At 33.9% G+C, this 12,435-nt stretch overlaps 1 protein-coding gene across 10 annotated transcripts in view; it reads left to right on the top strand.

Moving 5' to 3' along the window:
• The window catches only part of Znf148 (zinc finger protein 148), a 115,745-nt gene that overhangs the window by 41,483 nt on the left and 61,827 nt on the right, over positions 1–12,435 (top strand). For 7 of the 10 annotated variants that reach the window (XM_074073351.1, XM_020184190.2, XM_020184186.2 and 4 more), the window contains 2 exons: positions 2,390–2,523; positions 7,984–8,068. In XM_074073351.1, the coding sequence (XP_073929452.1) occupies positions 8,043–8,068 (26 nt within the window). In that variant the 5' untranslated portion in view covers positions 2,390–2,523; positions 7,984–8,042. Of the gene's footprint in view, positions 1–985; positions 1,070–2,389; positions 2,524–7,983; positions 8,069–12,435 lie in introns of all 10 variants that reach the window. The other 3 variants (XM_074073348.1, XM_074073353.1, XM_020184192.2) reach the window with 2 other exon arrangements.

The raw sequence follows: 12,435 nt of genomic DNA, 5'->3' as shown, positions 1-12,435 counted from the left end.
GTTTCTGCCTCCTGAGTAGCTAGGATTACAGGTATGAGCCACTGGTGCCTGGCTTCATGGTTTCATTTTTGAAGAATGTTTTTTTTATTTCTTTCAGCTTTCTGAATATGTGATTGCTCCATCTTCTAGCCTCTTTTGTTTCCAGTTAGAAGTTAGCCATTAATCTTATTGATGGTTTCGTGCACATGAAGAATCATTTTTTTCTTTATGCTTTCAAGATTTTTCTCCTTATGTTTGCGTTCAACAGTTTGATAATGTGCCCAGGAATGAGTGTCTTTGTATTTATTCTACTGGAAGTTCATTGAGCTTTGTGGATCTATCAGTTTCTTTTCCTAAAAAAAAGTGAAACTTGGGAAATTTCTGGCCCATGTTTTAATAAATTTTGTTTTTTTCCTTTTCCTCTTTCCTCCTGTAGTCATCCAGAAGTGCTGGTTGTCAGATGTGATCCCACATATCTCTGAGGCTCTGCTCATTTTTCTTTTTTCCCTGGGTGTGTCTTGAAGGTCACTGATTTTCTTAATGCCATCTTAAATCTTCTTTTGAGCTCTTCCTATAAAGTTTTATTTTCGTTACTATACTCTTGAACTTCAGAATTTCCCTAGTTCTTTTACATGATTTCTGTGCCTTTATTAAGAATTTTATTAGCTGATTGTTTGCATAATTTAAACCATGGGTTCCTTTATTTAGCATATCTCTATTAGATGTTTTTGAAGTCTTTGCTTATGAGAGACACTCAGAAACAGTTTGTATTAATTACTATTTTTTATGAATGTATGTGTCAGATTTTTCATTATTTTTGTATGTCTTTTTAATTGTTGGAAAATGGGGGTTAATGTAATGTTGCAATTCTAGAGTGTGATTATTTCCCAGTCCCCAGGTTATTGTTACTGTTGTTTTTACTGTGGTTTATATATGATACAATTCTGTTGAAAAAGAGCAATAAATTTTATTTTAGACAAAGGTTTTCTTTTTTTGTCTATTTTAGACAGAAATTTTCCTGGAAAATTCTGAAATGGAAAGATACCTAGGGCAAATAGCTCTATAAGAAATAGAATGTTTAAAAATTATGGTAAGTTGAGGTGTTTTAAAAAATGGCTTAATATTATACTTTCATAAGATTGCAGAAGAAATTATTATTAGGTTTGCTTTAGGTCAGAGAGATTATTCTTGCCTTTGCACCACCACTGTAAATTGATGTAAAATTATAAGACATTTTATATATTGCCAAGCTTCCTGTGAAGGTATATAAACTACTTTTTTTTTTTTTTTTTTTTTTTTGCTGTACTGGGGGTTGAACTTGGCCTCATGCTTGCTAGGCAGGTACTCTGCCACTTGAGCCACTCTACCAGCTCTTTTTGGTCTGGAGTATTTTTGAGATAGGGTCTTGCAAACTGTTTGCCCAGGCTGGCTTCTGTCCTCCTGATCTCTGCCTCCCAAGTAGCTAGGATTACAGATATGAGCCACTGGTGCCTGGCACAAACTGTCCTTGATAGATGGGAATCTAACATTTTTGAGGACCTTAAGGATAGGAAATCCCATAAAATGTTTGATATTGTGCTCAGAAATGCTTACTGTCAGGAACTTTTCTTATACTATACAGCCATGCTTTGTTCTTTCTTTTCAAGGGTTTGAACTCAGAGCCTCACAATTGCCAGGCAAGAGCTGGCAAACAACCACCATTTGAGCCATGCCCCCGGCCTCTTTTGCTTTAGTCATTTTGCAGATAGGGTCTTATGTTTTTGCTTTGAATCTTGTACTGTGATCTTCCTGCTGATGCCTCCCTTGTAGCTGGGATGATAGGTGTGAACCACTGTGGCTGGCTGCTTTTTTTTTGTGAGATATACTCCACAGTTTTTCCTTTCATTGTTCCTACCTTTTTGTCAGCCTTTTCTGTCCAAGATAACCTTTATAACCAAGTTTTTGTGTCTAGGTCTTTAATATGATTTTAAAACTGTAATCTTTTTTATTATGAATGTATATACATTCTGTGTGCTACTAGTTACGTTTGTTATTTGTAAGGCCTACATCTTGTTTCTTTCTTCATAGACTTTATAAACAGATAAAAATAGTGTTTTTTAAAGAATTATTTCATCTTTGTTTTCTGTTTTCTCCTCTTTTAGGTCTTTTCTAATCTTTTAGGTTTTGTAACCTTTGAAGCTATAGACTCCAGGTCTAGGCAAATTATTCCTTACAAGGTGGGGGTTATTTACCACTATTGTATTTTCCTACTTCTATACCAAAAAAAAAGGTGTCAGTGCATTTATTATTCAGGTTTACAGACTTTACAGAGTGATCACTTCAGTATTCGTACTAGTTTGCATGTACTAAATTTGTATAGAATTTTTTTCTTGCCTTAAGTAATGCATTTTGCTTGTGTGTTTTATTGTAGGAATTGGATGGCGTAAGTGATTGAGGTGGGATAAGGGTTCTGAAGCCTGTGAAAGGTAGAAACTCAACCATGATTTCTTTCTCAGCTCTGCAGCGTTCCCTTCCTTGAAGTCTTCATTTTTACCTAAGTCTCAGGTAATTTTCATACTTACTTTTCATAATCTTGAATAAGTAAAGTTTTTCAAATAGAAAAATGTGTTTCCTTTTTGGTTAGAATTTCATGTTGGATTTGTATAATAGTTTCTGTTTTGGTTTTTAGTTTTGAAAGGAAACTTTAATTTTATTATTGAGAAATCAGTTTTAAGACCAAATTGATCAACAATGATATAATTTTAGATTTTAAGTTTAGTTTAACAAAGGAAAGTATGAATTTTATCGTGTAATTATAAATGAAATTTAAGTGAGAAGTGTTTTCTTACTTAACCTTTTTTCTTAACAGAAGATTACATTTTTCTTCCCCATCCTCAACACACATTTCCCAGAATTTCCAGGGAAACTCTTTTCACACTTGAGAATATTAGATCTGTTAATCTAACTTAATTATGTTTGCCATGTAAGTTTTGGAATATGATAAAAATACACTACTGTACATTTATTTGTATGTTATATGTTTGCTTACACTTGTAGAAGGAAGCAAACTTATAAATAACTGAGTAATCATTTATATTTGCCATATAGTGTATAGACTTGGCTATTGTGACAGGTTTATATTTATATTTACTTGAAAACTGCATGTAAACTGTCTCACTGTTGTGTGAAGGCTCTAGAATTACTAGGGCTCCTTAGTCTTGCTTTGCTATTCTTCTTCTTCTTCTTTTTTTTTTTTTTTTTTTGGCACTAGGGATTGAATCCAGAACATTGCTCAAGCTGTGTGTGCTTTACTCTATGACTGAGCTATACCCTCAGTCCATGCTATGCTTAATATTTGGTTTCTGTTTTGTTTTTCAAGATGATTATAGTAGTGTTTGTCAGTGGGGTAGAACAAGAGAAGGAGATTCCCCTTTCCTTTGTGTATATCACTTCCACTCAAATCCCCATTGACTCTGACCTTGTCACATGACTATGACCAGCTGCAAGGGAGGCTGTGTAATGTGTCTTATTGTAGGCAGCTATGTGTCTCATGTAATTTTTATTACTGTACTGGGTAAGGAGAGAAGGAGACTCGGGGGGGATAGCCAGCTGTCTTCTCATGGTAGGGTTTGTGTCAGATTTACTTTCCATTTAAAAAAATAAAGTGATATTGATTTAAATAGTTACCACTATTATGTCTGGAATAAATTTTGACTACTATATAGCATATATTAAAAATAGCCATTAGGTGTTAAAAGTTTGTTTATAGTACATAGGGAAGTTATTTGGTGGTAACAGGGTTTTGAACTCAAGGCCTTGTGCTTGATAGGTATGAGCTATATTACTTGAGCCACACCCCCAGTCCTTTTTGCTTTAGTTATTTTGTAGACAGGGTCTTGCTTTTTTGACTGCTCTGGTACCCTTCCTACCTCTGCTTCCCTCATACCTGATAAGTTCTTTGAGATAGGGTGTCACTAATTTTTCCTAGGCTGGTATGTAATTGCAGTCTGTCTCCACCTCCCAAGTAGGTGGGATTATAGGCTTCAGCCACCACAAGATGTTGTTTTTGTTTGTTTTGTTTTGGTGGTACTAGAGTGTGACCTCAGGGCCTTGACCCTGCTAGGCAGGTGCTTTACCATTGGAACCATGCGCGCAGCTCATTTTGCTTTTTTAGGTTGTTTTTTTCAAGTAGGAACTACCATTTTGCCTGGGGCCAGCATTGGACTGTGATCCTTCTATTTACACTTTCTGAATAGCTGGAATCACAAGTGTACATCACCAAACCCCGCTTATTTGTTGAGATGGAGTCTTGATAACTCTTTGCCCAAGCTGGCCTCACACTGTGATCCTCCCAATCTCCACCTCCCTAGTAGCTGGATTACATTTGTGAACCACTGTGCCTGGCTCCAAGAAGTATTTTTTTATTATTCATTTTATTACATAAGACTATAGAAAATTCAGTTTCATAATAGAATCAGTATTTGGATACTAATGTTTGAATTGTTAATACTGTACACATTACTACATAAAGTGTAATGAGGGCAATAACTAGAAACAACAGAATGTAGAATTCTGTTTTGCTTGGACTTAATTTTTTTTTTTTTTTTTTGCTTTACTGAGGTTTGAACTCAGGGCTTTATGCTTGCTATGGTAGTGCACCACTTTAACTACACCTTCAGCCCTTAATATTTCTAAATACCACCATTTTCTTACTATATTGTTTTAGAATATTTTAGTGATAAATACTTGGAATGCAATATATTTTAGATTCTGGTGTTTTTGCGGAAGGTTTCAGTGTTACATAGAAATGCCTTTTAACTTAGATATAACTTACATTTGGCTAAAATATTTATAAACTTTTTTGTGGTTAAAAATGATCATAGTTTTATTTAGCTGTCATATTGTACAGAGTGGTGAATCTTATCCTGTAAATTCTTTGATTCATACTCGTGTTAGCAGCTTTTGAAATTAGTATGTTTATTAAATATCTTTTGTTGCTGCTGGCACTTATCAGAAAGGCCATTTTGCCCAGTTGCCATTATTATGAATAATGTCCTCACTAGATGTTTTGAACTGGTAGCACTTTAAAAATCAGCATACTTTACAAGATAGGCTTTGCAAGATGCAAAATGATATTTATGCAGTGATATGTCTGAAGAGGTCTCTGGAGAACGTGCCTACAAAAAAACTTTTGTTTTTAGATGAAAGGTAAGCAGTTTCTGCTTAGATCAAAACTTTATTTTGAAGGATGAGAAAATAGAAAACTTCTTTGGAACGACAAACAGCAAATTTGCTAAGTGTTCTTGAGTTGATTGTGGGTTTCTTCATCTCACCAAATGAATCTGAGCTGGCTGATACTTGTATTTCTAATGCAGTTTAAAACTCAAATTTCTTACTACTCATATAAGGTTAGAAATATTAATATCCAAAGTAATGTAACTGTCATCTCCCAAACAGGAGTTTGCTGAAAATGCTTTGGATTAAAAGTGATTTGTGAGGTCTGGGGATGTAGGTCAGTGGTAGAATGCTTACCTAGTATGTACAGACTTGCCCCAGTACCAGCCAAACAAAAAAGGTAATATTTTGGGATCTACCTTTTCTTTTTTACTTGATTTCAAAACAAATTCCTTTGGGTGCCTCTCTCTTTTGCCTAAAGTAAAGTTTTTTTAATAATTTTTTTTTTTTTAGGTTTAATGGGTATGAACCAAGTTGGAAATAACTCTTTAAAAATACAGTTTGTTTTGACTCATAATTTATAGTTGAAATTCCACATTATTCTGTGGCAGTTGATGGGAAGTAATGTTACTGTCAGACTCAATAAATAAAGCAAAAACAGGATCTTTAAATGAGAAGTACTTCAATTTGAATTCAGATGAATTAAAGGTGATAAGTGACAGGTAGATATGCTGTATACATTCTGAAGGGAACTAGGTGCTTTCAATAATTTTAGAGGATTATGGCAGAAGACTTCAAATCATTTTTACTCTAAAACTTACAGCCCCCTTTTCTTTAACATAGACGTATCTTTAGCACTATTCTTTGATTTATCAGCCATATTTAGGATTTTTTAAAATTTCCAATTGGAAGTAAAAAAATAAATAGAGAGATTTTCTTGTAATAGTTTACAGGAAGAATGGAAGGAAGGAAATTTAAGAAGATATATGCAAGCCCATGAAAATAAGAATGGCTAAAGAGAAATTCCCTGACGTATGAGTACTATAGATGGAAGGAGGAAAATTGAAAACATAGAAAGGGTTTGATCCATCCAAAGGAGAAAAAGAGATTCTGCATTAGAAAGTTCTCTCTTGTTATGAGATGGAGTACTCAGAAAGGAGAATTGGGTTGCTTTATAAAGCCAAGCAATGGTGATGGAGTGGCCTCAGAGTAGGTGGTGAGCAGAGCATGAATTCAGTGACTTCCTAACATGTTTAGGACCTTTTCAAGTCAGGAAGTGTTATGATATGGTAAAATGTACATGAGCAAGGTAAACTTGATTGGAAATTCTAGTTTGCTTCCTCATTAATTGCATAAAACTCCTATTAAAAAACCTCACTAAACATTTTAATTGCCTTGAATAATTAAAAATGAGTAGTAGTACCCAGCTTGTCTGTATGTTATACTTTGTTAACTTTGTCTTCTGAAAACTAGCCCAAATAGTCCCTCTCATTTTGGAAATAATTGTCACAAGTGCTTATATTGAAAGCCCATGTGTTTTAATTCCTTATTAAAAGCTCTGACTCAAAGCTTTCTAACTCTATGTCACCTTGTAAATCTATAAAGTTTAGTTTCTAAGTTCTTACACATAGTTGATCAGGAATAAAAGGAGAGTCATAGAAGACAAGGGAAAAAGATGGCTGGTAACTTATGTTCTCTTTCAGACATCTTTGCAAATAGGCTTAAATGACTAGAGAGTTACATAAACTGCTACAGGTAGGATTATTATTACACAGCTGAACCAAACATTTGTCAGTAGAAAGGGATGGTGGTGGGAGAAACAATGGATGGATTCCAGGACTCTCGAACTAGGATAAGTACCTCCTTTTATTGTCCTTGTGTCACCCTTCTTTGCCATCACAGATTTCACCTTTGCTCTGGTAACTCTGAGGTGGCTCAGGCAAGGAAGGCTCTCATGTGCTTCACTGCACATTCAGAAATGCAAATACAACAAAGCGTCCCGTGCTTAACAGTTAATACATGCTATTTTCCTTCTCTGAGGAAAAGAAGTTTAGAAACATGTGAAGAAAGAAAATCAAATTGATCAGTCCACATTAATAAATGAATAAAAGAGCAGGAAACTGCTGTAACCCTGTAAATATCCCTGTACTCAGACCTTCCTGCTTCTCTGGAAGAAGGATGGTTATGAGGGAAGAATAAATCTTAGAAGCAGAGAAAGAATGAGAGCTATGTAATCTGCTAAAGAAAAATTGAGGATAAAGTGGTCTCAGCCAGGTCCCTTCCTTTTTTTCCTGCTCTGTTTTAGTTTTCAGCATTGTCTCTGGGTAAACTCGAAAGGGAAAGAAAAGCTGGCCACCCTACCTTTAGCTAAATTAGTCCTAAGACATCATTGTCCATCTTCTCTTAGTTCTTTTTGTTGTTGTTGTCATTTTGATTCTTAAAAGTGCTGCCATTTTGTACCATGTGGTGTCACTGTCCAAGATCCCTTCCTTCATAAAATAGTCTTCATAAAGAATTCAGAAAGGCTTATTATCACATGTATTTTCTTTTACCCTATTTGGACAGAGGTTCCAGGGAACTCATTGTTTAGTATTTTTCCCTCTCCAGAGTGATTTTTCATGTGAGTAGTATGATATAAACAAAGTAGTATTTCTTTTCTTCTCTCTCCTGTATAATACTCCTAGCCCCCAAATTTCTATTTATGTATGTAATTAATATATTGATGTGCATGGATTATATCACTTTTCTCTCATTTGGCCAATCCTCCTTGAAAATACTCAGTTAGAGAAGGAAAATAGCATGTATTAACTGTTGGGCATGAGACCCTTTGTTGTATTTGTGTCTTTGAAGGCACATGAGAGCTTTGCCTGAGCTGCCTCAGAGTTACCAGCGGAAAGGTGAAAACTGTGATGGCACACAAGGACAGTAAGACGAGGTACTTTGCCTACATTATCATTTCTCTAATAGTAGGTTTGTCCTGTTTTCTTTTTCTGTAGACCTGTGGAAGTTTCCTTTTTTTTTTAGAGGGTTGTGTTTCAGTTAGTTTCCAACTTACTATGCCCAAAGAAAAGTTGATGTTGCGATAAAGATGTGGCTCATGTGTCTTTAAAACCTTTAAAAATAACATTAGGTTTTATTTTAAAAGAAAAAAGAAAAACAAGGCCTAGAGTCAATCATGTTACTCCACCCTCTGTTACCTTTTTGTAACATTTAGAAAAGAAGAGAGGGGTATGCCTCCTTGTAACATATTTACCTGGCATGCATGAAGCCATAGGTTCGACCACCGCCACTGGGGAAAGAGAGAGAGAAGAAAAAGGTACTGGGACATGGTTTAGAAGAGAAAGCAAGAGGTTAAAATCAGTCTTTTTCATATAGATTCTTATTTCATTTTTCTTTCCAGAAAAAAAACTCTCCAGAATAACCATTGGTCAGTTATTTATCTTTTTGAAAAAGTAAGAAAGAATCTTTATGTAGTTCTCCTTGATTTTTGTACCCAGTAGTACCAACACATACAGCTAACCTCATTCCTGTTGATGGCACCATACATCCCATTGTGTAGTTAAATCATGTTTAATGTAAACAAGTCTCCTATCAGTGGTACATAGGTTGCTTTTGGTCTTTTCTTGTTAAACAATTGCATTCAACCTTTTGCATATATTATTGATGGACTTCTATGGATAAACCCTCAGGATTGCATATATCCCTAGCAGTGAGGTTGCTAGATCAAGAGTATATTCAGTTTTTATTTTGATAGATATTTCCGAGGTTTATTTAAATATCTTGTTCAATCAGTAGATATTGATATTGAAGGCTCTGTTGATATTAAAGTATTTTCTGGGGCTGGGGATGTAGCTCAGTGGAAGAGTACTTGCTTAGCATGCAAAAGGCCCTCAGTTCAATTGCCAGTTTTCTGATACTTCAGGAAAATTATCTCAATGAAATTGAACTCTAGATGTATGATTTAATTTAGGACCATAGGAATAAGGAACCATGCATAAATACGAAGAGTCATTTTTCTGTTTATATGGTATGTTTTTAGGACAATTTTTGAAGAAGTTTGTCTTCTACTTGTAGTATTTCTACTTCCTTTTCAATGTATTACCTCTGTTGAGGTGTGCTATTTTCCTGTCCCAAGTCCTTCATTTAATGTTTTTTTTTTTTTCCCCCCAAAATAGTCTCTGTCCCTAAAGCACTTTACTTTCTCAGTAAATACTTGTTGTTTCAGTTTGATGTTAGGAATTTAGTTTAGTACAAATTATGTTTTTATAGTTTGTTTTAATATACGTACATATTTATATATATATATCATATTGGTATAACACCATAGGAATATAGTTTTAAATAGTATGCATAGATTAGGTTATACTAAGATTATTATTATTATTTTTTTTTTGTGGGACTGGGGTTTGAACTCAGGTCCTCATGCTTGCAAAGCAGGTGCTCTACCACTTGAGCCACACCTCCAGCCCTAAGATTATTTTTTAATTGATGAAGTGTATGATCAGTAACACGGATGTTGAGATCCACTGCTGTAGGGAAATGTAGACCTTGAGTTAAGTCAACAGATCAGCCTCAACTTTGACTGCTTTTTTAAAACAAAAACAAAAACCTGAGAGTCTACACTAGCTCACTTTCTCTAAGTTGGTTGTTCTTTTTTGTAATTTCTTTAACATCTCCCATATTCTGTAAAACTTAAAAGTTTTTCAAATAATGGTGTATGTGATAGTAGCAGCTGCAGCAGCAATAAAGACTTTCTGTGAATGGTGGCTCTGCATATGTCTAAGTCTCTAAATTAGTTAGGGCTTTCCACATTCTTTAAGAAAAGAGTAAATAGTGTAGAAAAAAATATAATTCATTTGCATGGATTTCCAGAGAATTAGCCAGAATTATCAAGGTTTAGCCTTAAAAGATATCCACTTAGATTGTGGCACAGTTTATTCTCTAAAAAAATGTGTAAAATAGAATATTTAAAGAGAGCAGTTATTTGGTAATATATTTAAAATCTTTGACCTGTAAGATTTTGTTTGCTACCTGAAGATTTTGAAAAGTAAAATCAGATGCGCTGTCCTTTGTCCTATGTGTGTCAGGGAAGGCATGAAAAGCAAGTATGAATTATACTCTTTGTTTACTCTACTGTTAATAGGTTTTATGAACTGTTCATTTAAATAAAGGTTCATTGATAGTATCCTTAAATGAAAAAGTATTTTGATTTCAGTGATTATCAGAATTTTAACTTACTTATTTGACCTCAGAAAGTCATCAATGAAGAAGTAATCTTAAATGATTTACTTGGAAAAGAGGTGATAAATTGAAACAGTCAATGCATTTATTAATTGTAGATCCTTTGTATTGGGTCATGAATGTTACATTTATTTCACATAATGTGATAAAAGTAGTTTAAAAAACATCTTTGATCTTCCTTGGATTTCATGATTGTTATTATATGACTTGGTATAATACTCGAGTGGAATCTGAATATACAGCAACCAAGTTAGAAGATCAGATTGAAAATACTGTCTTTCTCTTCTATAATAATTAACAAAATAAGACAGTGTAGTTACTCTTATAGTGTCTAGTTCTTAATTTCTTACCACAACCTAGTAAAATTGTTTAATTCTGTGTGACTTAGAATATTAGTAGCAACAATTTAAGTCTGGGGACATGGCTTAAGTGGCAGCGTGCTTGCCTAACAAGCATGGGGCTCTGAATTCAAACTCTAATCTGGGGGTGGGAAAATGAACACATTTGTAAAAGGCTATAGTTTAGTATAGAAACTTCTAATTTAGAGAGAAATATGAGGAAAAAATAGGAGAAATGAGAAAAAAAAGGTAATCCCACCATTCATTGGTAGTGCTAATGTTGTTACTATTTTAGATAAACCTGTCTACATTCACATACAGGGACATACATGGCATATATTCCTCTTACTGTATTGGGATATTTTCCCAAATCTTCAAATATTTTTAAAGAAAACCTTTTATGACTGCATGAATTATTTTTTTGTTTCAGCATATTTCATCTTTTTATTATAATTTATGGAAGAGTTCAGGTAACAGGTATACATCTTAAAATTTCACAGAATGAGCATACCTGTGCAGTCAGTGTTCCTCTCAAGAAAAAACATCACTAGGTCCCCAGAAGCTTCTATTTCTTGCTACCTATCAGCAGTATCTCCTCCCAAACACAGGGTACCCACTATTATATAATTTATTGAGGTATAATTTACATCCAGTAAAATTCACTCCATAAAGCATATAATTCAATGTTTTTTTTTTATTAAATTCATGAAGTTGCTTAGCTAACAGCTGTCATTGTAGTCCAGTTTTTAAAAATACTTTGAAATGTATTTTAACCTGTTTTTGTATTTCTTATTTTTGTTATGTATTTCTAACTTTTTGTTATGATAATCACCGTTGTAATGATTTTCATTGACTTTGTATACGTTTCTGATTTCCATAAGGTAAATTCTTAAACATAGGCTAGAAGAATATGTCCATTTTTGTGGCTTTTTTAATATACTACCAAATTTCCTTTCAAGATAGTTGATCTGTTTATATACTCCTGTCTGTAGATCACTGTCTCTTTTTTTTAATGACCTCAATATTAGATGTAATTCTTTTTGGTTTTGGTTTTGGATTTTTGAGACAAGGTCTCACTACAGCCCAGGCTGGCCTGAAACTCTGTGTAGCTCAGGCTGGTCTTGAACTCATTGTTCTTCTGCCTCAGTCTCCTAAGTACTGGTATTATAGGCAAGTACCATTTTTTTCTTAGAGGTACTGGGGTTTAAACTTGGCCTCATGCTTGGTAGGCAGGCCTTATATCACTTGAGCCATGCCCCTAGTCTCTGAATATGTTTTTAAAAAGAGTTATTATCAGTGTGGTAGGTGAGATAGGGTACTGACTTCTTTGATTCCTACTTTAACTGTTTTTTAATTAATGACTATGTTTTTCTAAGTTTTCTTTAATGATTGCCTAATAGTATTCTGTCAGTTAATGCTTTATTGAGTTCATCTATTTTATTTTAAGACACTATAATACTAAAGGATCTAAGTCCTTTAATTGAAGTTACAAATACTTTTCCCCAATTGGCTTTATATCATGTTCACTATTGAATAATGAAATAGATTAGGATTTTATGCCTTAGTATCAAAATGAAAATTTGTGTTTTACTCTACTAGCCTTTGGAAGCCTGTCTTGGTAATTTTAAATATTCTGAGTTACAGGAATACATTTTTCAATTTGAATGTATATCTTTCATAATTTTTTTCTTACATAATTTTTAATTTAAAGATGTCAAGTAGA

The sequence above is a fragment of the Castor canadensis genome, chromosome 5 (genome assembly GCF_047511655.1).
Source record: "Castor canadensis chromosome 5, mCasCan1.hap1v2, whole genome shotgun sequence".
Classification (NCBI taxonomy): Eukaryota; Metazoa; Chordata; class Mammalia; order Rodentia; family Castoridae; genus Castor; species Castor canadensis.
Note: the sequence above shows the minus strand (reverse complement) of the source record. Positions and strands in the feature narration are given on the sequence as shown.